Source organism: Jatropha curcas, chromosome 2 (assembly GCF_041381405.1).
Source record: "Jatropha curcas cultivar XTBG-Jc1 chromosome 2, XTBG_Jcur_1.0, whole genome shotgun sequence".
In the NCBI taxonomy this organism is placed as follows: Eukaryota; Viridiplantae; Streptophyta; class Magnoliopsida; order Malpighiales; family Euphorbiaceae; genus Jatropha; species Jatropha curcas.
The window spans coordinates 4,909,786-4,934,045 of NC_143152.1; the positions used below are offsets into that span (position 1 = coordinate 4,909,786).

Below are 24,260 nucleotides of genomic sequence, written 5' to 3' on the forward strand. Positions count from 1 at the left end.
GGACTCCTTTCCCTCCCCAAATCCTATAGAGCAAGAAACTAAAGCTTTGAAGGAACAGGGCAATTGAAAATTGCATAGATCACCACGACAAATGTAAGCATGAACAATTTAATTGAACTAGGTACCATTTACACATAATAGCAATTTGTTAGCCATCATTCACTAAATCAAATCAGCAGCACAAGCTGGAAACCTACAGAAGGAAAAACAACAAGGACAACATATTTAAAGCACCATAATGTTATCAGAATCTTACGATTCACGATATGAATCTTACAATTCACGATATGCATCTTACGATTCGATTCATGCTAAACGATTTGTATCTTATGGGTGAATCGGTGTTGATCTTGAATCTTACGATTCGAGTCGATTCTCATGTCCAACGATTCTCTTACCAACAAAACCAATAGAAAAGTCAATATAGAGAAAAAAAGAGCAGGAGAATATAGCTATATTAGAAGATAAAGAGAATGAAGGGCTTGAATTTGGAAATGATAATGAATAAATATGGATTTGGATAGCAAATTTTAATGGCTTGATAGTTTTACTTTCTTTTATATTAAAATTTTAACTTCATAGTTTGTTATTTTGAACTTGACAACTACACAAGTCATTAAGTTCTCTTTCATTTTGTGTTTAGTAAATGGATTTAGAATTGAAATATATATAAATACGTTATTTACAATTAATTTTCAGTATCTTTTGACAAAATTAATGGAAATATATCCATAAATATATATGTATTTATTTTTAATTAATTTTGAAATGTTATACTGAATCTTACGATTTGACAACTATAAGCATAAAAAAGGTTATAGAGCACTCCTTTGTGATGTCCAAGCTGCATTATAGAGAATAAAGAAGAATTGCTATCATTTTAATCTTCTAGTCATGAAAAAGAAAATAACTACAGTACAAATTTTTCTACAGATTCATATTTACAAATTTAAGCATCGAGAAGAATTTCAACTAGCATTCAGTATCTGAAAGGAGAAGAGGTCATGATAGCCTTACACGAATGACTTTATTTCTGGCTGCCCAATTCTCATAAACTGTTGTACCCTCCAAGTCTGGATCCTTGACCTGAAACCACATTCTACATTAATTGACTAACATTTTGTCAAACACCAAGTTTTGAAATCAGTTTTACATACATGATGGATCAAAACTTTTTGAAACTAACATTGTGCTTTTATCTATTACATACCTTCTTTGTGACCTCGCGCAGAAGATTATCTAGCTGGGGTGTTGCGCCAGCAAAGAATCCTGGCCCTTGAACTGCACAATCTACATTGAGGTAGGCTACCGCTTTCGCACCCAAATTGGCAAGGTTTTGCTCAACCCACTCCGTAGATCCTACAGCAACATAATATTTTTGCAAAATTTTAATGCAGAAAAGTATTCTAATAAAACAAGCTTGTTAAATTTAGGGACTCAGAACCATCTTACATGTATACTTGCACTCTTAAAAAGTAACCAAAAAATTGAGCTGGTTAACCAATCAACTCATGACTACAGAAAAGAAATACAAAGAGAAGACAGTAACAAAAAAGCATAAATTGTTAAAAGATGATCACCCATGAAAAAAAATTTTGAGTGATAGTAGCCCTAAATACAATATGCAACGCATCCAATTGCAACAGAACTGCAATTGTAACAATATAATCTTCCAAAGTGGCATGAACGAAGATGATTCCATGCCCATTTTTAATCACATATATAAAGCATAACAAGCCCAAAAAGAAAGCCATCATATTCAGATTAGATTCCTCATTTCTTGAGAAAGTAATATACGGGTGAGCAGCAAATTTGATCCAATGTCCTTTCTTGTTTGGTTATGTTTGATTGAAACTCGAGTCTTAATACACCATACGCTAATGTCAAAAACAAGGTTAGAAGTTTGGAGATTGTCAAAAACAAGGTTAGAAGTTTGGAGATTGACATTAACAACCCGCAACTGTAAATCAGTGACCAATAAAGATGGAATATTACCTACCATACCGAACTCTTCTGCATCCCAACTAGAAAGGACAATTGTTCTTCGAGGCCTCCACCCCATCTGCAGCAAAAGAGAATATCGCCGAGCAATATCAAGTAATGCAGCAGTCCCACTATTCGGGTCAACAGCTCCATATGTCCATGCATCTCTATGATTGCCAAGGATCACATATCGATCAGGTTCTTCTAATCCCCTTATGACACCAAAAACATTTTGAATTGTAACTTCCTTTTTCTTCCCCTGGAAGACACCAGCAAATTTTAGAATAAAAATCTACGCTGAAAATTGTAGGAAAATTCGTGTGAAACTGTAAAGAGCTTGATAAAAAAAGAGGAGGGGTTTTGGGTCATGTTAGTGCTGGAGCTGAAAATCCAGAGAATGTTTGGCCATATTTTTCTTTTTCACCTCTTATGACTTGAAGGCTATTTTTTGTTGTATATATACCTTTGTGTGATCATAAAATCATTCTCTGGATTTGTGTGATCATAAAATCATCGAAATAAAAGTCTAGCCGCAATAAAAAGTACAGTGCAGCAACTTATTCAGAATTTTTTTCACCAAGCAGTGATATATAACAACAAAACTCCTAAAAGTCAAAAACCAAATTCTATTAAAGGGCACAAGCCACTTTTCCATCTACGAATATTGACTCTAACCAAACAAACAAACAAACAAAGCAGCAAAACAAGGCACCAACCTGGTAAGCGAAGTTGACCATGGTTGGACCCGGCCCGACCCTTCCAACCTTAGGACGATCGGATTTCCTCCACTCCGGCAGCATCATAGGACCCCCTAGGGACCCCAAAATGACGTCAGCATTCGCAAATGACAAGGGCAAAGATGGAATTTTAGGGAACCTCTCCAAGACCTGGCTATCTTCCAAGTCCAACCTTTCTCCTTCATCGACCCCTGCCCACCCAGGGCTTAGTGGGTCCCCCACACCTCTCATAACAGTCCCTCTCTCAATTCCTCCTCTTATACTATCGCCCTCGTCGTACAATAACACTGCAAGCGCACCTTTAGATTCAGCTATTTTAACAACTCCTCCTCTACTCAACCCACCACCTTTTCTCGCCAAAACTACGCACCCGCCAACATTCACCCCTAACACCCCCAGCGCACGGTAGTCCTCTTCACGCCCGTAATTAACAAAGACAACCTTAGCATGCGCCGTACCAGACGGAGAATACGCATGGTACGGCGGCACAACGTCCGGCCCGACTTTCTCGGAAATCTCCGTCAACGCAAAGGTAACGACACTGCCGTTATCAAAATGCGCGGCGAGCGAGGCGTGTATAGGATAAGAGAGAAGCGCTTTGTACTCTACCCTACGCGTCTCCAAATTAAGATTCTTAAAATGAGAGTAAACATAATTAGCGGTGTCGAGAGAAGCTTCAGTTCCGGCAAGATGAGGATGGAGAGTGAGAGCACGGAGGTAGGAGGCAAGGGTAGAGTTAGAAGAGTAAGAAAGGAAGAGATTGCGGTAACGGAGGGCAGTTTGGGAATTTCTAGTATAAGGGTGAGGGTGGTAGAGAGTATAAAAGCCCAGAATGCAGAGGATGAGGAAGAAGACGAAAGTGCAGAGAGGCGACGGCGTTTTGGAAGCGAATAAGGAGGCGGTGGGCTTGGTGAGAGGCGGAGACATTTCCAGAGAGATAAAGAGATAGGGGTTGCAGTTTTGTGACTTGAAGAAGACAGAGATTCAGTAGAAAAGGAGGAGAGAATTACAAATTTTTATTAGTATTTTTAAAAAAAATTATTGTTATTAATAATATTATTTTTGGGGTAATGAGAAGGTTTAGAATAGAATATAATAAAATGTATGATGTGGTGTGATGTACAGATGGTGACGGGGAGGATGATGATGATGATCTTGGTGCGGTGGTGCATGGAGCGGGAGAGAAGAGTGGCGTTTTAAGGCTGAGCGCCTGATAGCAGTGTGCAAGGTTAAGACTGAAACTGAAAGACATGAAATTCTGTCGTTTTTGGTTGGTGGGGCAGGAGAAGTGGGTTGGCCTGCACCTTTCCTCAGATCCGGTTCATTGAACTGCAGTTTCGGTTCATAAAATCCGCGGTTCAAAATTTTGGCTCTTAAACCATCAGTTTATCCGATTTTTATTGCGGCCGGTCCAGTGCAATTTCAATGAATTGACGGTTCCGATCACAGTTTTTTGTGATATACATATTTTTTTTAAAAAAAAAATGGTTCTAATGTTATATTTTTCTTTCGAAAAGATTAACGTGAATTTAAAAAATATTATAAATTTTTATTTTAAATAAATTTAGAATGCTTATACTCATAATAAGAATAAAATTAATTAATTTTACAAAATAATCAAATAAATTATCATTTTATTTTATCTAAATGTTATTAATTAAATAAATTGTTAAAAAATTTTAAAAAAATGCTTCAAACAATGCAATTTTAAACTAAATAAATAATTTAAAAGGAAAAAAAAAAGTTACAAATAATATAATTTTAGACTAAATATTTCACTTTTTTCCATATTACTTTTTACAATTTTTAACTTTTCAAGTAAAGTATATTTTCAAAAAAAAAAAATCTTAGGTAATGTGTATCATATAGTAAAATATTATTTAGAGTTTTAGAGGTGTATAGAATAGGCTAAGTGATTATCGTTTTGAAACTAAAAGTATAAAATTTATGGTTCAAATCGGACTAAACCGTCGATTAACCGCAGGTTCAGATCCAAATTTTAACATTCACATGAACCTTAATCGGCTCTTAAACTATCGATTCTGGTTCAAAATTTTAAACCTACGATTCCAATTCGATTCTGGTTCAAAACTTTAAACCGACGATTTCAATTCGATTATGGTTCATCTACAATATAATTTCGGTTTAAAATGAACCAGTGGCCATACCTACATACAGATCGATTTGATTTAAAATAAACGTGAATTAAAATTTAAAAGGATAAACTGAGCTTCCAGGACTAAAGCCGAATCAAATTGAAATTACTATTAAGATTGAATAATCGAAACGAATCAACTCGATTTGGTCTATTTTTTATATTTTTTATATAGTCGATTCAATTTTAAATTTAACTAATTGAATTTTATAAAATTAAACCAAACTATCTTGAATTAGTTTGAACCGAAGTAAATCAAAAACTGAATTTATATGAGCAAATTCACTCAATGGAAAGGAAGTAGAAATAATATTTGTATATTAAAAATATAATATTAATTTATCAACAAGACGTTGGTACAAACAATTTCACTCTTCATAAAAGTGACTAGAAAAATAATTTATTGAGAGGATTAAAACTTTTATGTTTTAGGGCTCCAAAGAGATTAAATCTTCTAGTCATATCAAAAGAAAAATTAATAGCAATATAAATAAAAAAAATCAAAAAAATTTCAAAAAACTTTTTGGAGAAAGAAGTTTTGAAAGGAAAATTAAATCATTTGATTTAATAAACAGAATAAAGCATAAGATAGGCAATACCAACTAACTATAGTCTACTATACATGAATTTTTTACCTCAATTATATTTTGTTCATAGTTGTATCCTCGTTAATATCTAAAGAACATATATCCTTCGCGATGACTCCTGACAAATAATTCTAGGTTAACAAATAATTCTAGGTTAACCTCTTCTCATTTTAGCTTTCTCCACTACTAAATTATGAACCGGAGCATTATGAGGACTACCTAATATACGATTATATCATCTCAGACATTCTTCTCTCATTTTATCTAACTTCTGCTATTTTCACATTTTGTCTAATGTCATCATTTCTCGTCTAACTATGTGCGACTAAACATCCACTTAACATTCACACCTCTGCAACATTCATCTTTTGAACATATCAAGTAATTGTGGCCCAACATTTATTCTCATGTAACATTATTTGTCTCCCAGTCGTCCTATAGAGCTCACCTTTTACAATATTAAATATCTTCATATCCATAGTAACATTCCTGCCGTTTACTTAAAGAATTCATAAAGATTTGCTTTTTTTTTTTTTCTTTTAATCCATTATTGTGTTTAGACTTGGGCAAGGATGGATTTAGGGTGGAGACAGTGAGCGCACTTGCCCCCACCAGCTGTTACATAAATGTTTCTTATATTTTAATCCATATATTCATATTAATTTGTGTTTATTCCACTAAGTTTTATCTTTTTGCCCCCTACTAAATTTTTACTTTTATATTATATACCCCCATTAATTAGATTTGTTTAGATCTGCCCTTGGATTTAGGGTTTTCTTATTTTGTAAATTATCGTTTTTTTAGACTATGATTTCAATAGTGTTTGGGTATTTACACTTATAGTATTTTTCTCTTATTGAAGACTGAATTATTATTTTTTAATTTATTACCTTTTAAACTATGATTTAAGTTATGTTTATGCAATTGCATTTAAGATTTTTCGTTTGTCAATACTTAAATTGTAATTTTAATAATTATTTTATTTAGTTGGTATGATGATCTTATAACTTTGAAACTTTAAAGCTTCAGTAGTTTTATTTTTAAACAATCCTTATAATAGGTACAGCTAGAATTTAAAAATTAAAAATTAAAATAAATTGGAAGCCCTCAATTTTATAATCAAGTCAGTATCATTGAGGTCAATTTTTGAGTTCTTGATTTAAAAATTAAAATCATTCAAAATTAGTATTAAACAGATGTTCCAATCAAGTACTATTTTAAAAAAGTAAAATACAGAAGCTAATTAGTATTGAAAATAGTTAAAACGATGGAATATGAATTTTAAGATATTTTTACATTTTGATTTTACATTAATAATATTGTTTTGCTTACAAGCTGCAAATTTAATTTAAAAATTATAACTAATCTCTAAATTAAAATAAAATAAACATAAGATTAATTTATCACTAAAATATTCAGGGTTGTTCGATAAAAAAATTACTATTTTTTTTATTACGTAACAAAAATACAAAGAATTATCTTTATGGTCCCCTGAAATTTGCGGGGTTTAATTACGACTCTACACTTTCACATTTCAGTAATTATCATGCCGTTTGCCAAAATGAAATAATTTTGCAGGACATTCAATTCAATCAAGACCTTGCAATTTCACATCTCATTTTGACAAAATATATAATTATTACTGACTGAAATGTAAAAGTGTAGAATTATAATTAAATTTCTGCAAAGTTTAGAAAGGTATAAGAAGAATCTGCTAAAATTCAGAATCAAATTTATGTATTAACCGAATATAAAAATCATAATGGTTGTATGATGTCGGTGTTGCTACTTGTTGTTCACTTGTTTGCACTTAAAAGGGCCATTGTGGCATGGGACGTAAAAATCTATCAATTTTGTGTTGGTGACGAGGATTTTTGGGTATTGGATTTAAAGAACTAAATCACATTGTATTTCTTTTGTGATGATAGTTACTTTTTTATTGACAAATGTTGTGAGGACAAAGGACCATTAAAGGCAATCAAGAAATGCAGTGTCCGGATGCTGTCCCTAAAATAGGGATGCATATATCTCCTCGTGGGATGCTTTGCTGCTTGCTAGTTTGTTCTTGGTTGGATGGCGATTTTATTGCCTAACACTTGATATTTTTCAATGAATGGATAAACTTCAAGTCAAGCCTTCTTTGGTTGTGTAAGTATAGCAATTTTCTGAAATTGCATAAAGTCTCTTTCTTTTTCCTTACAAACTTCACATTACTAATTGCGTAAAGTATGTATGAGTCCTTAAATTACATTCTAATTAATATTTTTATCGCCTTTATTTTGAAAAAATTACTATAATGTCCCTAATTTTTTCTTTTTCAGCTTGCTGTCTTATCATTCCGTCCAAAAAGTAATCTTTTTTATTATCATTGCAAAAGAGAAAATTAAAATGATCTTTTAAAATTTATCATTTAAGTAGGATAAAATACATTTGGGTCTTTAAATTATATCCTAAAAAATGATTCTGCCTTCCTATTTTCGAATATAGATGGGTAAAAGTGTTACTTGTGAGATAATTTAATAAACCATATATATTTTACCCTTATTAATTAAATTTATGGACAATAAACAATACGAATTTCTCTTGAATAAAAAAAGTAACTTTCTTATAAAAAGTTAGAGATTATTGCACTAATTATATACAAACAAAACAAAAAAAAAATGTTTTAATTTATTTTTATTAAAATCAAAATCAAATTGAATTTTTTAAAAATTAAACTAGATGCAACAATTAAGATCCATTCAATCGATTTAATTAATTTTATCGTATTCTGCTGCTCGGAGCCGATAAATCCGACCCGTATCCTTATAGGAGATTACTACCCCTCCACACCTAAAAATCTATGTTATGAGTGACATATCTTTAATTGATACTAAGAATACAAAACTTGTGGCAAATATTGATAAGAAAGGAGTTGTCTTGGCATTTTTACATTGGAAAAGGACACAGAACTTTCTTTTCTTGATTTCTTTATTATTCTTTTGTGTTTGTTTTGATTTGAAAAGAAAATGAGAATCCATGTCCACTTTCATGTCCTCTTTCACTTTCTCTTTCGCTATCAACATGTATATATATATGTGATCTTTGCCATACTGATTATTAAAGCGGATGATGCTCTCTCTCTCTCTCTCTCTCTCTCTCTCTCGAGTAAGTGAGTGGGGAGAGCATTATGGCTTTGATGTCCCTCACCTCACCTGAAAAAGATATCTTATTATCTCCAAATAATGGAAATCATCTAAGATGCTCTTTCTTAAAAGGGAGATACGCTTGGCCACACTTCTGGGTCCCTCAAAGATTTGGAATGTACCATTTTTCTTATTACACGTTTATATATATATATATATATTTTTTTTTTTGTTAGTGTAACTGGTTTTGGCTCAAACTTGGAATCGAACCGATTTAAACCCGATGTCATCCAAATCAAACTTAGAATCAGATAAATTCAGTACCACTCGAGCACCTTTGAAACCTGATTTATAATATATTACTATCTCTTTCATGCTTGTTTGTTGCTTGTAAAACTTAAGTTCTGAGAATTTAAAACTGACCTTAAAAATAAAATCAAATTAGATAGAGGTCTCTCACTTATCTTCCATATCATATCTGTCTCTTCAATAAATTCAATCATTGATGAGTTGCTTGCTGAAAAAGGCACAACATTATACAACCTTAGACAGTAACTTTTTTTTTTTTTTTTTAATTTCTCCGTTCCACTTAAGAGCCATACAGGAGTACTGTGTTCCGTTTTAAATGGTTTTTTAGAAATTTGAGAATATATTATTTTTTTTTTTCAAATTTGCTATATTTATTAGGTATATTAATAGGGAGTTCATAATTTAAAAAATGGGTAATTTAATCATTTTAGTGTGTATTTGATTATTTTTATTTGATTTAGTTGTTATATGTAACTCAGTAACTCTTTCCGAACTAAATTTGGAGAAATTCAAATATATAATATAAATTAAGGATAAAAATAAACTCCTTCGCGAAATAAGACATTTGCATTTTGCAATGAAAAAACTGTGCTGGCATTTGCCCCATACGGTGGCACATCGTGGTCCCATGTCTTATCCCAGAATGAAATGAACCGTTTTTTTTTAACTTATTCGGGTTCTGCAGAGCGACCCTGTCAATCCAGAATATCCTAGTCTTGTCCTTGAAAGCAAAAAACACATTATTTAGTGGCGGCAAGCAAAGTTGGCTATGGAGGATTCTTTCATGTAGTTTCCTTCTGTTCTTATCCCTTGCTCCACCCCGATGAGCTGAGATAGATTAGTTAGGCACTTGTTTATAAACTCATCTATGGATTAAACTAATGAAAACGCTACTTTTTGTTTTCTTGAAACAAATGTGTTTTTAGTAAAATGGAAAAAGTTTTTTAAAAATATTTATTGTGAACGGTTTGGCAGTGATCCACAGAATAGGTCTAGGCAAATTTTGTCTTAAAAAACTGTAGCTTTTCCTTTGAAGTAAAATTTTTATTATCCTTTGATAACTCAAAAATTGCCAATTAATTAAACGTATCATTAATCTTTAGCTGTGGATGAAACTATTAATCTTTAATTTCCAATAGGGATTTGGAGTTCAGATTTGAGCATAAGCTTTTGCTAGTTTTAGCATTAGCATTTTTTTGGAATACAAAATCAAACCTAGCTAAATTTAAGAGATGAATTAGTAAAGTGATGCTTTTGCAATTTGGCCCAAAGCTGCAAGTGCAATAACAGGCCTTGAAACTTCTGAGGAAGTATGTATTGACCAACTATCTTGGTTTCATTATTGGTTTTCATAGATATATTTGTATTGAAATAATAAGTTGTACTTTTTAAATCCAATGATATTCCTAAAGAATACAGGAACAAATTAAAGAGAAGAGAATGCTCAGAAGAACTCTGAAATATTTGACTGAACTAAAAAACTAACTATAGTCGCTATGAAAAATACAAAGCCAGTTGATAATATTTTGAGTATCCAAATGTGCAATTTCTGGAGATATCTCTTCTCTTCCTGTTTCTAATCATATGTTTTCCATGCAGCTATTACTTGTAGTTACAGCCAAAAACAGAATTCAACCCAAAATTTTTCAAACACCAACTATGGTGTTGTAAGTGCCATAACAAGCAAATAGCAATCCACATATCAGAATGCAATAATCCAAGGCTCTCTGCCAAAAATTCAAAGAAGGACCTAGTAATATCAGATGAAATGTGGCTGGCAGAACAAATGAGATCATTGCACACACTGTACTTCCCACAAGTGAGGCAAATACACCAAATTCAGGAACAAATGATGCCAAGACTGCCAAAACACCAATCAAAACTGCGCGACTTGCATATCTTCCAAATTTACCAATCCTTGTTGAAGTTTCATCATTATTATAACAGAGGTTTTGATACCATTCACTGTTTACCAGCTTCCCCTCTACAATTTCATGAACTGGGTGCACCATCATGGGAAATGTGAACGCTAGTCCCAGGCACAATCCAATCTGTTGCCAAACAGATTACAAAATTCAGTACAGCTGCAAGTTGTTCTTTTCTTTCCTTTTTTTTTTTTTTTTTTTTTGATTGATATATTATAACTACAAGAATATCTTGCTAAGTCAGTGAAAGGTCAACATTATTTCACTGTCTAATAATTAAAAAAAGAAACTTCTAGTGAACAAAATCAATGTGGGCCTCGTGCTTAGCATATGGATCTTGCATTCCACCAATTTTTATCTTTGGCTTTGTATGCTTTGGATAAAGTTTATATGCTAAAAACACTGAACTGCAATTTGAGATGGTGACAGTGAATAGCATTTATGAGACAAGGACAAAGCAGACAGGTAAGCAAGCATATGTTGATAAAATACAAAGCAAATGGCATAAAGAATTGGTTCCAATTCCTAAAGCAAGCTCTATTTTATCAATTCCAGTCTGTACTAATAGCACTTTCAAAACTAAACAACTATTCAATGAAGCTAGACAATACTAGATTGAAAAACAAACCAAAAAATGAAAGGGAAGGGCAATAGCTAATTAGCTATTTCTAGATGCGGCTACAATATATAAGGTATAAAGTTAAAAGAGAGTACTCAGCCTCTATTTTTAGCATTGTTGTTTGCAGATCATTACAGTTTGTTTTAAAGTAAATTTGACTCGAACTAATTTTAAATATTCTGAAACATCTAAACCACACTTTTTTTTTTTTTTTTTTTTAATAGTAGAATCTAAAGTGGTGCTTTTTCGTAAAAAACAGTTGCAACCTCAATAATATCAAATCAATAATCAGTGATATGACTTGTATAAGTTTAAAAAGACAGAAGCATATTACCTGAACCACAATGGTAGACCAATTGTAGGGCAAATTGAGAGTGATGATATCTTTAGTTTGATCGCCATAAGCCATATAACCAGAAAATCCAAACAACACATAGACAAGAGTAATCGCAGTGAAAGCCTTGGCTAATAAGATTGGGAATTTCTGTCTCTCTTTCAATGATGCCTCCAATGCCAAAGTCATTCCAAATCCTTCAAAACAAAAAACTGCCATCCCACCAGCAAATGGCATTCCTCCTATCTTAGAAGTGACTGCAACTCTATCACTAAACTTAAATTCACCACTTAACAACTTTTCTACTTCCTCTTTAACCACTATTGCCATTGCTAAGAAATTGCATACATCTGCAAAAATGCTGAAAGGAGCTAAAGAAGATAAAGAACCAATCCAAGACAGAGCAATTTCAATGGGGACTAACAAGAATATGAAGGATGAGGCAGTAATGCCATGTTTAAATATGGAAGAGAGGTTTTGGCCAATGAAGACTAAGTATGCTACTGATCCTCCACATTGGGATGCAAAAATCAGAAATTCTGTTAAGAACCTGCCTGCATTACCCAAGCACTTGTAACCCAAATCACCATATGTTTTTGTTTCTTGTGTTAATTCTTGGGATGCCTTTTTGTCTCTGCATTGAACCTGTACACCAAGAAAAGTAAGCAAAACAAGAAAAACCCATCAACAAAACAGGATGGAAAATAATGATAATTTATAAACCCAAGTAAGCCTGAATTGATTTATATTGATTTTTTTTTTTTTTTTTTTTTTTTTTTTGTTAATCAGGCTTTGGGTTGTCTTTAAAACTAGCAATCTCAAAATCACCGCTTTGAAGAGAACTCTATAAAATTCTTGAACCCCATAAAGGCACTTTATTTTATCTTTTAATGGATCTCATAAAATAAACAATTCCCTGCCTATAAAGATCAATAAAATTAAAATTAGAAGGCAGCTTTAAAAATTGAAAAGGAATTCATAAACATGCTCTAAAGCCCGAACTTGACAGGGTCTATACATCAACGACAGGTTATAAAGACGAATCCAGTGTAGGTCAGTCAAATCGGAACATTCCAGCCACTTTTAATTTTCTCATCTGAACCAACAGAAAGCACTTTATCTTAGCTTTAATGACCACATAAAACACTTCAATTCATTACTAGTTTACTACCCTCATAAAAATAAATAAAACAAATATTAAATGGAACTAGAAAAATGGAAACTTATTCAAAATTAGACAAGGTTAATCATAAAAACTCCAAAGTCCAGAAATTCCCATATGATATGCTACTGCTACAAACTGCATCTGAGCAACAAAAGCGAAGATGGGATATCTCTAATTTTTTCAATAAATTTACTAACCAGTAGAAGCATACAGTAATAGGTGGCAATTCCAGCTACAATAACACCAATCGATCCAGCAAGCCAACCAGCAATTCTAAAAGCGAAAGGGAGGCCTAAAATACCAGTGCCAACTATAGAAACAATAATATTCCCAAAGGTTTGAACTGCAGAAGCTGTTCCCGTTGATGGGGAAGATTCTAGCAAAGGAACTGCGGTATGAGAGTCGGAACCCATATCTCTCCTCTTGCTTTTGGCGGTGTAACGGTACAATTTGGACTCTTGAGAGAAAACAAAATATAAATAGGAACATTGTAGATTTTGGTTTTAACTAGAGTGTGGTTTCCAGAGAAGCGTAAAATTATATGAAAACCAATAGCAACTCAGATGTTTGTGTTCATGTGGTTGTAAATACTCTTTATTTAATTTATATATTTTTATTTTTAATCAATAATTTATTTTTCTTTTTTTGTATACTCGGAATTGGCTTTTATAAAATAAATTTTGAGAGCATAATTTCAATAGTTTTACAAAAAACACAAAAGAAAAAACGAAGTCTATTATATTTAATATCAAAAGCAAAGGAACTATCAAAATAATATATTAATAGATTTATTAATTACATTTAGGCTCGTTATATTAATATATTTGAAATAACTTTCTATTTTATTTTTATCCAATAAACGTAATTATTTTTACCAATCCTCTTCCTTTAAAAATTAATTTTTTAAATTACTTGTTAAATTAAATATAAACAATAAATTTTGAATTCTTATATCTTTCCTATATTTAATATACAATTATTTTTTTACTTTAATCTAATTTTATATTCTTACTATATTTTAATATATATTATATTTAATATAAGGTGATACTATTTCCAAAGTGCTAATTATTAACAACTTGCTTTGAGAGAAAAATTATGAAATGTTATTACTTTTAATGTTTGATGCAATGTTATTTCCATTGCAGTGGTTTTTGATTTTTAGTGGCAAATCGAAAGCACGAAATTTATTTATTGTGAAAATTTGTCAATAAAAGCGGATCTCGAATGGCCTGAGCTGTGATGAGCCTGTGCTTGCTTGAGTTCTGCCATTAAAGCATTTGAGATGGATGGATCGTGGCACGGGTTTAGATTTTTTTGCAGTAGATAACCATTTCAAACCGACAGTAAAACAGAATTCTAATACTCTAAATTGGATTGAAGAGGATAAGAGGAATTAGGGTAGTAAATTTGTATTCTTTTGCTTGAATGTAAACAAAGTAGGCAAAACAAATGTTTTACATTGTCTTTTTTTATGAACAACTATAGCTTATGGTTGTCTGCACAACAAGGCTTAGCCCAGTGGTAAGTGCAGATACAACTTGACAATACTTTTAGGTTCGAATTTCCTCCCTAGTACTCAAAAGAAAAAAAAAGTATGGTTGTAAATATTTTGTAAAAATTGATAGTTTATAATATAAAAAGTACGGTATATTCGCAGCGGTTAGGAAAATTATCCACAATATTAAGGTTAAACATTCAGAGAACTAAGAAGTATTTCGATTGGAACAAGGCTTGTTTATAATTCTTAGAGACATCTTCTTTCCTCACAGTGTCCAACAATGTCTCTCTTCCATGCACTTGAAGTTACAGTGCAAAAAACATTAGTTCAAGCACCAAAAATGGTGTTGTAAGTACCATAACAAGCAAATAGCGATCCACAAATCAGAAAGCAATAATCGAAGGCTTTCTGCCAAAAATTCAAAGAAGGACCTAATATTATCAGATGAAATATGGCTGGCAGAACAAATGAGATCATTGCACACACTGTACTTCCCACAAGTGAGACAAATACACCAAATCCAGGAACAAATGATGCTAAGACTCCCAAAACGACAATCAAAACTGCGCGACTTGCATATCTGCCAAATTTTCCATTTCTTGTTAAAGTTTCATCATTTTTATAACAGAGTTTTTGATACCATTCGCTGTTCTCCAGCTTTCCTTCTATGATTTCATGAAGTGGGTGTACCATCATGGGAAATGTGAACACTAGTCCCAGGCACAATCCAATCTATTGCAAATAGAACAAAATTCAGTGAAGCTGCAGGTTCTCTCTCTCTCTCTCTTTTTTTTTTGGATTGACTTACGAAAGAGAAGGATTAAAGACATCAAAATTACTGTATTAAAAAATATTTATTAGAATTTCACTTGTGCTGGTGTTGTCTGGTGTTCTCAAATCTTGTAAAAGACAAATGTAGAGTTCTTTTATACCACAAAAGTTATTTTTAATGCAATAAACTTACCTAGACCAAGTTCGTGTCTCCATCACAAAAGTTATTTTTAATGCGATAAACTTACCTAGACCAAGTTCGTGTCTCCATCCATGAACCGACCAATAAAGATATAAGTAATGATATTTTTAACCATATATTGGGGAAAAAAAAAAGATAAAATATGAACAATTTTTAAAGGGTTCTTACTTTCATTAAGTTGTTCCATAAATTCTAGTCTAGACAAGCATTTTACATTATTAATTGAGTGCATGTTATTCAGAGTAGCAAAAGAAAAGGTAAATTTTCCTTGTACAAATGTTAAATATTTCAAAACATATAACTAGCACTTTGAATTTTTTTTTTTTTTTTTTAATAGCACCCAAAATGGTGTTTTTTTACCGGAAGAGGGGGGGGGGGGGGGGGGAGAGGAGGGAGGGGAAAAGCTTCAACCTCAATTTCAAATAGACAAATACACAATCAGTGATATGACTTACACAAGTTTAAAAAGATAGAAGCATAATAATTACCTGAACAGCAATGGTAGACCAATTGTCGAGCAAATTGAGAGTGACAATATCTTCAGTTTGATCACCATAAGCCATATAACCTGAAAATCCAAAAGACACATAGACAAGAATAATCCCAGTGAATGCCTTAGCTAATAAGCTTGGAAATTTCTGTTTCTCCTTCATCGATCCCTCCAATGCCAAAGTCATTCCAAGTCCTCCAAAACAAAAAACTGCCATCCCTCCAGCAAATGCCAATCCTCCTATATTAGAAGTGAATGCAATTCTATCACTAAACTTAAATTCACCACTTACCAACTTCTCTACTTCCTCTTTAACCACAACTGCCATTGCTATGATATTGCATATATCTGCAATAATGCTGAAAGACGCTAAAGAAGATAAAGAACCAATCCAAGAAAGAGCAATTTCAATAAGGACTAAAAAGAATATGAAGGATGAGACAGGATAGCTATGGCTTTTAAATATGGATGCGAGGTTTTGGCCAATGAAGACCAAGTAAGCTACTGATCCTCCACATTGAGATATGAAAATCAGAAATTCTGTTAAGAACCGGCCCGCATTACCCAAGCACTTGTAACCCAAATCACCAAATGTTTTTGTTTCCTGTGTTGGTTCTTGGGATGCCTGTTTGTCTCTGCATTGAACCTGTACACCAGGAAAAGAAAAAACGCAGTGCAATATTTCAAATATTGTTACAGAACTGCATATGGTCAACAGAAGCAAAAAAATGGGATGTCTCAAATCTTTTATAAAATTTACTAACCAATAGAAGCATGCAGTAATAGGTGGCAATTCCAGCCACGATAACTCCAATCGATCCAGCAAGCCAACCAGCGATTCTAAAAGCAAAAGGGAGGCCTAAAATACCAGTACCAACTACAGAAACAATAATATTCCCAAAAGTTTGAATTGCAGAAGCTGTTCCTGTTGATGGAGAAGATTCAAGTAAAGCAGCTGTAGTGTGAAACTCGGTTCCCATATCTCCTCTTGCATTTGGCGGTGTAATGGTTTGATTTGAACCCTAAATAAGAATATAGTAATAGATTTCGGTTTTTACTAGAAGAGTGGTTTTTATGGAAGTGGAATTATGAGGCACCTAATTACAACGCAGATTTTTCTGTTTTTTCTTTTTTTATTTGGCAGTTGTTGCCGTACAGATTGAATTTTTGGGATTTAAGAGGACGTAGATTGAAGGAATTTGAATGTTGAATTTAAACAATTTATGGTTTTGATAAATTTTTTTTTTTTTTTTTTTTTTTTTTTTGGTTTGGTCTAAGAGAAATAGAATACAATCTATATATAATAGATAAAAATTTAAATTACTTGATTTATTACAACGATATCTTTAAATTCATGAATTTTTATTTTTCGATCTTATATTTTATGGATTTTACATATGTAACATATTGATGTATTTGAATTTTCATTTTCAACCTTTTAGTTTATGGAGTTTGTGAAATGCTTGGATTTTACATATGTAATATATATTGATGTAAAATGCGAAACAAAACTTTTAAATTTTGTTTCTTTAGGGTACCATCGATCATTTTTTATTTCGGTGGTGGTTCCCTTTTGATTTTTCTTTGATTTTACTTAATTTTTATTTTCAATAATTTCAAGATTTATATTTATTTCGGATAAATTTTTTGATTTGGTCTCTCAAATTTGTCCTTGTTAATATATTATGTCAAAATTATATATAATTAGTTTATCGTGAGCAGGGATTTTATTGATGAAATAGATATCTATTTCTTTTACTACCCTCTTAGTGCTTTTGAGTGTGTCTTTGTAACCTCATAGTGGAGCTTTATTGTGTTTCCTCTCCTTTTATGGAGTTGTTCTTCGTTGATGAAAGGTTTTGCATATGTTTGTGATTTGTTAGTTTTTTTTAGAAATTTAAAATAGAATATGAATTGTTGATTACTTTGATTGGAGACTATACATTTTCAAATTCAGATAAATGATTTTGTAACAATGGAGTCTAGTAGTGCGATGTGTTCTTCCATTAAAATTTAGTATTTTAAACTCTTTCAAATGTATGAAGTTTCTAAAAAAAAATAAAATTCAGGACAATATTATAGAAAGTTTATTTCATCGTATGTGAAAAAGGAATAATTTTTATGTGAAAAATTATTCTCTTTTCCTAATATCATTAGTGAACTCCTAATATTTTCTAGATTCTACTTTCCTGATCCTAGGTTTTCTTTCCTAATTAGTTTACATATTTATCATAATTATTTTATAGATTCTACTTCCCTTGTTAGGTTAAGGTTTTCTTTCTTAGTTAGTTTAAGATTTTCCTTCATACCACGAAAAGGTGTAAATTTTTCCTTAATTCATCAAATTGGTGAAAATTGTTGTATTAAGTAAACTACTTTCATGAATTCATCAAACTCGAGATATTCTACTCTCAATATTAGTGAGAAAACTAATCAAATCATATATTATTGGCTTTTATTCTACTTTGTTGATATAAATATACTTATTACTGTTATTTAATTTTTTAAAACTAATAATCCCTCTGTCCCATTTTGTTTGCTCGTCATTCCTTTTTTTTATGTCTCAAAATATTTGTAAGGTTTTCAAATTTAGATATGTAAATAATTATTTTTCTTACACTAACATTTATGATTGTTCATCAAATGAATATATATCTTAATTAATATTTTAAGGATAAAAAAAGGTAAAATAATTTTTACTGACTATATTTTTAATATGAGTGTTTTGTTAAACCATGCAAACAAAATGGAACTGAGTGAGTATGTATTAGGATTTCAATAATCAAATTCAAATCAATATAAATAACTTAAGGAGAATGAGATTATTATCTTGAAGACTAGACATGAAATAAAATTGTCACAAATCATAATAAAAATAGCACAACAAAGTTTGTTAATTTTTATAAGAATTTTTAATGAAAAAATAGATTATGGGCTTGAGAAAGTATATTTTCAGAGTGGCTAACTAGATAAACTTGCTAATTTTTTATACATGGCCTGATTATGCACGAATTAGATAATTATAACGAACAGAAAAATTTAAACTATGAAGAGACGAACAGAAATATTTAAACTATGAAGAAGACGAAGATCATCATATATAAAAGACTCCATAAATTGCAATAAATTTATGTTGTTTGAACTGATGATAATAGGCCATGACTTTTCTTTTTTTCAGAATGTGAAGAAAGGTGGTGATCTTTTTGTTAATTTTTTATAATTTTGCAGTGAATTAATTTTTTTCAACTGATATAATGTTAAGCCATGGCTGATTCTTTGTTTGGAGAGGAAGGAGGATGAGAGGAAAGAAGGGAGAAATAATGCGCGTGCTGGTTAAAAAGAGCGGTCTCCTTACTTATTCTGACGATATAGTTTTCAGAAATTTGGAGCATTGCCAATTACCAGTGTTTGAAAAAATCAAATTTGACCGATTACCTTATGAATCGATTGCTGGTCCGGTTTCATTTGATCCTATTTTCTATTGCAAACTTTCTTAATTAATTTTAAACTTAAAGATCACCATTAATTTTCTATTGCAGCATAAAGATCATCATTTGGTCGTATGAGCTGGAGTAGGCCCATTTATCTTATTTTTGGGTTTGGGTCATGCTGATTTGGCTAACATGAATAATTATACTTTATTTTCTATTTTATTTTATTAATATAACATAATGAATAAAAATATTAATTTTATCTTGATATATGCATGAGAAAAAAATGAATCCTTGCTTGGCCTTAAAAAATAATTTCATCTCTAACAACCCTTTCATGTCATCTTCTCAGTGAGGATTAACCTTGAATAGGGATTTCATCTTTTTAACTCTATCGAATTAAAAGATGCAGAGAACTGAAGTTGTGCTCTTTTGATGAATTGCCCTGACTACAAATATGATATGTTACAGAAAGGCAAATACTCAAATAAATGTGATTTTTCACTCACCTATAACTACCTCCCATAAATACAACTCCAACTATGAAGTACAACTAGAAGCATTAACAACAACAACGCATATATGCAACTACAAGCATCGACATTCGATGCTTCCTGCCTATCTTGCCAGATGCTGCTGAGCTTCTGGCAACATTTAGCAAGCCTCAAAAACAGTACGGCTGGCAAATACAGTCAATGGCATGCATCAGCTTTCTCCGTGGACCTACTGCATCTGCACCCATATCCTTCAGCTTCTTCATAGTTAGATTAACCAACTGAAACTTACCCACACTCCTACCCTGAAAAATCTTCACAAATTGCTCCAGACCAATCGACGCTAGCCACCTGCTCAACCCACCTGCTTTTTGAAGCTTCTTTTCAAGCAGTGATGCCCTTAGCCTCTGATTTAGCAGCGCGCTTCCATCAAGGAAGTGCCCTTGCCCGTGCAGTAGTCTTGGCTGCTTGATTGATTTTGATATGTTTGATACTTGAAGCATGTTATGAGACTTTGAAGTACGAACTCTTTTTGGATTTTTGGATACTATTTCTGCATTTACTCTTGGTAGCTTATCTAAAGCCAAAATATGATGTGAAGGTATTTGCACAGATGTTTCAATACTTCTATTAGGAGCCGCATATGTCCCCATTTCTTGTTCATCTGCTGAAGGTATCCTATTAGAAGTCTCAATTGGCACTGTTGACCTATTATTTACAGCTTTAATGGTCGTGCTTTCCAGCTTACTTGGTCCTGGCTTTGGCATTGTTGATTTTCTGGAATGAGGCAGCACAGGTATCAGAATGGTGACCCTCTGCTTCTTAACTATGACCCAACTATCTCCTCCATCCAAATCTGTGTCACTCAAAGAGACATCCTGGCTCGTAGGTTTCTCTACCAGCTTTTTTTGTTTTGGTTTTCCCATTAGTTGTAGACCTGCCAGAGATTATATTAAGTAGAAAGCAGATAAAAAGTACTGGTAATACTGGAAAGTAAAAGTATTTGTAGAATATTTTGTTCCAACATAGTAAAATCAAATAAATAATCAGTGTTTAATGCTAAACACTTATCATTCACATGCCTACGCTTTTGTACTGCAAGGATAACAGTATTGCCTAATGTCTTCAACGTATATATTTTCTAAGCATGAAATAGAGCCTATATGAAAACCACAATTCCTCTCAACTGCCAATGTACCGATTGCAAACTTTGATAGGATACAACAATGTAAAACTGCAGATACTTCATAATGAACCTGGACAGACCAACATGAACTTCTATACTTGGAAAACCTAAATTGCTAAGAGCACAACCTTCCAATGAACATCCTGTCACTTACAACAATGTAAGACATCCCAACCGACCAAACACTGTCACCATGACAGTGGACACAAAATGCACTGAAATTTAGTTCATAAAACATGATTAGGTTAAGAATGGTCTAATCAGATATTCAGCTCCTCACTCAAAGCATGAAACTGACAATATGCCCTCTCTTCGAATTGTTGAGCTGCAGTTGTTTTCTTTTTTTTTTTTTTTTTTTTTTTTTTTCCACCTGGTATTAAAACCAAAAGGACACAATGCTAAAAATCATGACATAGGATAGCTGAAAATGGATATCACCTTAGCATTTGGAGTGTAGCAAGAATGGAAAGTCAATTAAGAAGAATCTGCAGATCACCAAGAATACAGTTGTGAAAACTGAATCATCTGGTGCTAGTGCTCTTGGAATCACAAAGGGTAGGTGTTTATAAAATCTTCTCATGTGCACCAACAATTTGATTCATCAGTAACTTTCGAACTATTAAGAAGAGAACTTTCCCATTCCTAATTTACCCATTAAATACTATTTTAGCATAAAAGGCTTTAATAAGATCCCCAAAATAAAAGTAATTATATTGTTTTAATTTCATATTGCTTCATTTTCTAATTTAATAAAGTCAGTCAAGTGTTCCACAAAGGTCGAATGGCTTCTTTTTAACTTGGAGGTTACAGGATTAAACTACAAAAATAGCCTCCTTACAGTGCAAGAAAAATGCTATAATAAATCCAACCCTTCCCTTCCCGAGAGTCCATGAAAAATTTTATGCAATGGGCACCCTCAATACACAAAGGGCTAAAGACAAATACCACCAAGGAGCAACTTATCAATCAGAAAGGTAAAAATCACTGTGGTCAACCAGATACAAATTTACCTTGAATGTTATCCAATCGTGCATGCAAAAAGGAATAAAAAGTGCACTCACAATTTCAAAGCAACAAGAAGCACCTTACACAATGATGTTGTCACATCTTAATGGTGAAAAATGGCTAGGTACAGTGCTCGCAAGCTTTATGATTGTCAAAAGGGCAGTTTGATTTGGTTGGAGGTTATACATAAAAGAATAAACTCATTCTTTGCAAAATATGCTAGATAAATCGAATTCAAGCACTCAAATCGAATGCAGTTTTCGATCTAATAATCCATGAAACAGTCTCTACTTCAATGAGGTAAAATATTTAGCTGTAAGGTGATATGATTTAACAGATTTTATTAAAAAAGAGTAATACCTGGATTAGAATGAGAAAGCAGCAGATAAATGCAGTCACATTATTTATTTACTCACTATATATATCATGCAACTAACAGTTTTTTCCCCCTTTTACTAATAACTATCATTTAACTGGACAAGGAAAGCAGCATTTTCCAAAAACTTAGAATCCATTTACTCATAATACATCATTCTTTCACCTTCTAATCGATATATCATGAGTAATTGAATTTTATGCAAACAAAGATTCCATCAAATTAAAACTCAGCTTCTTAAATTTCCAAATTTAAATGGTTGACTAAAGAAGCTCAAATCACAAAGATCAAAGTAAAGTTATTATCTTAATTATATGGGTATTATTAGGTAATAGATGTTAAGTATACCAATGAATCCATATCATATAAAACAACTGATCGAAACAAAAAGATTAGAAGGCCATGATCTAGAGATTAAAAAGAAAAATTAACATATTATAATCGTATTTAATAGAAGAAAACAGAAGAAATTACCAAACTTGGAGGTTCGATGCCGAGTAGTGAAATCGCAGTTACAAAGTGAAAGATTGAGGCTTTGGATCTGCAGTGGAGTTTTCAGGTGGAGCAAAAGGAAGAAGAACAAGAAAGAGCGGTTGAGAGAGCTGACGAAACGTTGCCGGTCAGATTAAATGGTTCAACTAGTGGGTTGGACCGGCAAAAAACAATCAAGAGTCACTGAGATTTTATAAAATTATTACTTTATACCTATTGTTTGAGAAAATTATTGACACATTCCGGAGGTTAATTTCATCGGAGGGAAAATATTATGTAGTCCCTAAAATATTGTCAAATACATCACCTCGTTTCTCTATTTTGGAGTTCTCAATTAAAATATATGAGAGGTTTAATGAATCAAAATAATATTATAGACTATACAGTAAAGGATAATTCTCCTTTTTTCTATATTTTTTGTGAAAAATAGAAAAACCAATTAGATCACACGATTGACTTTATATTTTTTTTATTGTGAAATATTTATGATAGTAATCCCATCTTTTTTTTTTTCTCTTATATACAATAGACACGACAAAATGTTTATAAGGCAAGCCATCAATTTTCCTCTACACAATCTTTCTCTCCTAAATCTATAATAAAAGGATATGGCCTTTTCATGACTTCAAACTCATCCGTGCTATTTGGTAGAAGCCTAGACACATTGTTTATCCTAATTATCATATTCAAAGTCTCTAATTTCTAACTCACGTTGACATTTTGATCGTTCCTTTATAATTTCTATTAACATTTTGGTTCATTTATTTTGAATAAAAGAAATACAGTGTTAATAAAATCATAATTTAGAGACTTCATAGTTAGTTTTTAAAAATATAGGTCATTACATATTAATTTGACTATAATTGAGAAATTAATTTATTATTTTTCCTAAATTTCATCTATTTAATCCAAATAACATAATAAAATAATTAAGGGTGGGGATTTTTTCCTTATTAATCAAATTGCAATAGTTTTAGTTGATAAAATATTTTTGTTTGGACTCCACCAAGCCACTCTAATCTTTTGAATCATAACTACGTTGAAATGTTGATGAGGCATCCAATGGGTTATTGAGGGTCAAAAGCGATTGATAATCATCATATCAGCCATTCGTCTGATCAATGATTGATCCCCTTCCAACCAACTACCCATTAAGCTTTGACCTAAGATGCAATTTCTCAACCCGATTATGATCAAATACTACTCCATTATCCCACTCAACAAATCTCTTAAACGATGGTTTTTTTTTTTTTTTTTTTGGTTTTAGAAATTATTAAAGCGATATTCTATTTCAATCTATCGTGCGCATCTCAATGAATAAAAGAAAAAAAAAAAAAAAAGCCAACAATTATTAACAGCGAACTATCTTAAAG

The 24,260-nt window shown here is 32.0% G+C and overlaps 4 protein-coding genes across 5 annotated transcripts; all 4 read right to left on the reverse strand.

Moving 5' to 3' along the window:
- Positions 1-1,017: 1,017 nt before the first annotated feature.
- On the reverse strand, positions 1,018-3,929 carry LOC149498109 (putative glutamate carboxypeptidase AMP1; the record flags this gene model as incomplete). Its single annotated transcript, XM_089717496.1, is given in 4 exon segments — positions 1,018-1,086; positions 1,211-1,359; positions 1,996-2,242; positions 2,700-3,929. Coding segments are annotated over 4 exon segments (1,413 nt in total), but the record flags the coding sequence as incomplete, so codon positions are not given.
- A 6,408-nt stretch (positions 3,930-10,337) lies between these two features.
- On the reverse strand, positions 10,338-13,496 carry ANT1 (aromatic and neutral transporter 1). Its single transcript, XM_012235489.4, has 3 exons — positions 13,137-13,496; positions 11,775-12,419; positions 10,338-10,947 (listed from the first exon to the last, which is right to left on the reverse strand). Exons 1-3 carry the CDS (start codon positions 13,350-13,352, stop codon positions 10,543-10,545), a joined length of 1,266 nt encoding a protein of 421 aa, XP_012090879.1. The 5' UTR covers positions 13,353-13,496; the 3' UTR covers positions 10,338-10,542.
- A 1,132-nt stretch (positions 13,497-14,628) lies between these two features.
- On the reverse strand, positions 14,629-17,099 carry LOC105648991 (amino acid transporter ANT1). Its single transcript, XM_012235505.4, has 3 exons — positions 16,668-17,099; positions 15,902-16,549; positions 14,629-15,172 (listed from the first exon to the last, which is right to left on the reverse strand). The coding sequence occupies exons 1-3, from the start codon at positions 16,881-16,883 to the stop codon at positions 14,768-14,770; spliced, it is 1,269 nt and encodes a 422-aa protein (XP_012090895.1). The 5' UTR covers positions 16,884-17,099; the 3' UTR covers positions 14,629-14,767.
- Positions 17,100-19,741: 2,642 nt separating this feature from the next.
- Positions 19,742-23,114, reverse strand: LOC105648978 (Sterile alpha motif (SAM) domain-containing protein). Of its 2 annotated transcripts, XM_089718616.1 has the most exons (3): positions 22,870-23,114; positions 21,453-21,499; positions 19,742-20,765 (listed from the first exon to the last, which is right to left on the reverse strand). In XM_089718616.1, the coding sequence occupies exon 3, from the start codon at positions 20,752-20,754 to the stop codon at positions 19,999-20,001; it is 756 nt and encodes a 251-aa protein (XP_089574742.1). In that variant the 5' UTR covers positions 20,755-20,765; positions 21,453-21,499; positions 22,870-23,114; the 3' UTR covers positions 19,742-19,998. The 2 variants fall into 2 exon arrangements, with proteins under 2 accessions (XP_089574742.1, XP_012090880.1); XM_012235490.4 differs by lacking the exon at positions 21,453-21,499 and having other exon boundaries at positions 22,870-23,109.
- Between the last annotated feature and the right edge of the window lie 1,146 nt (positions 23,115-24,260).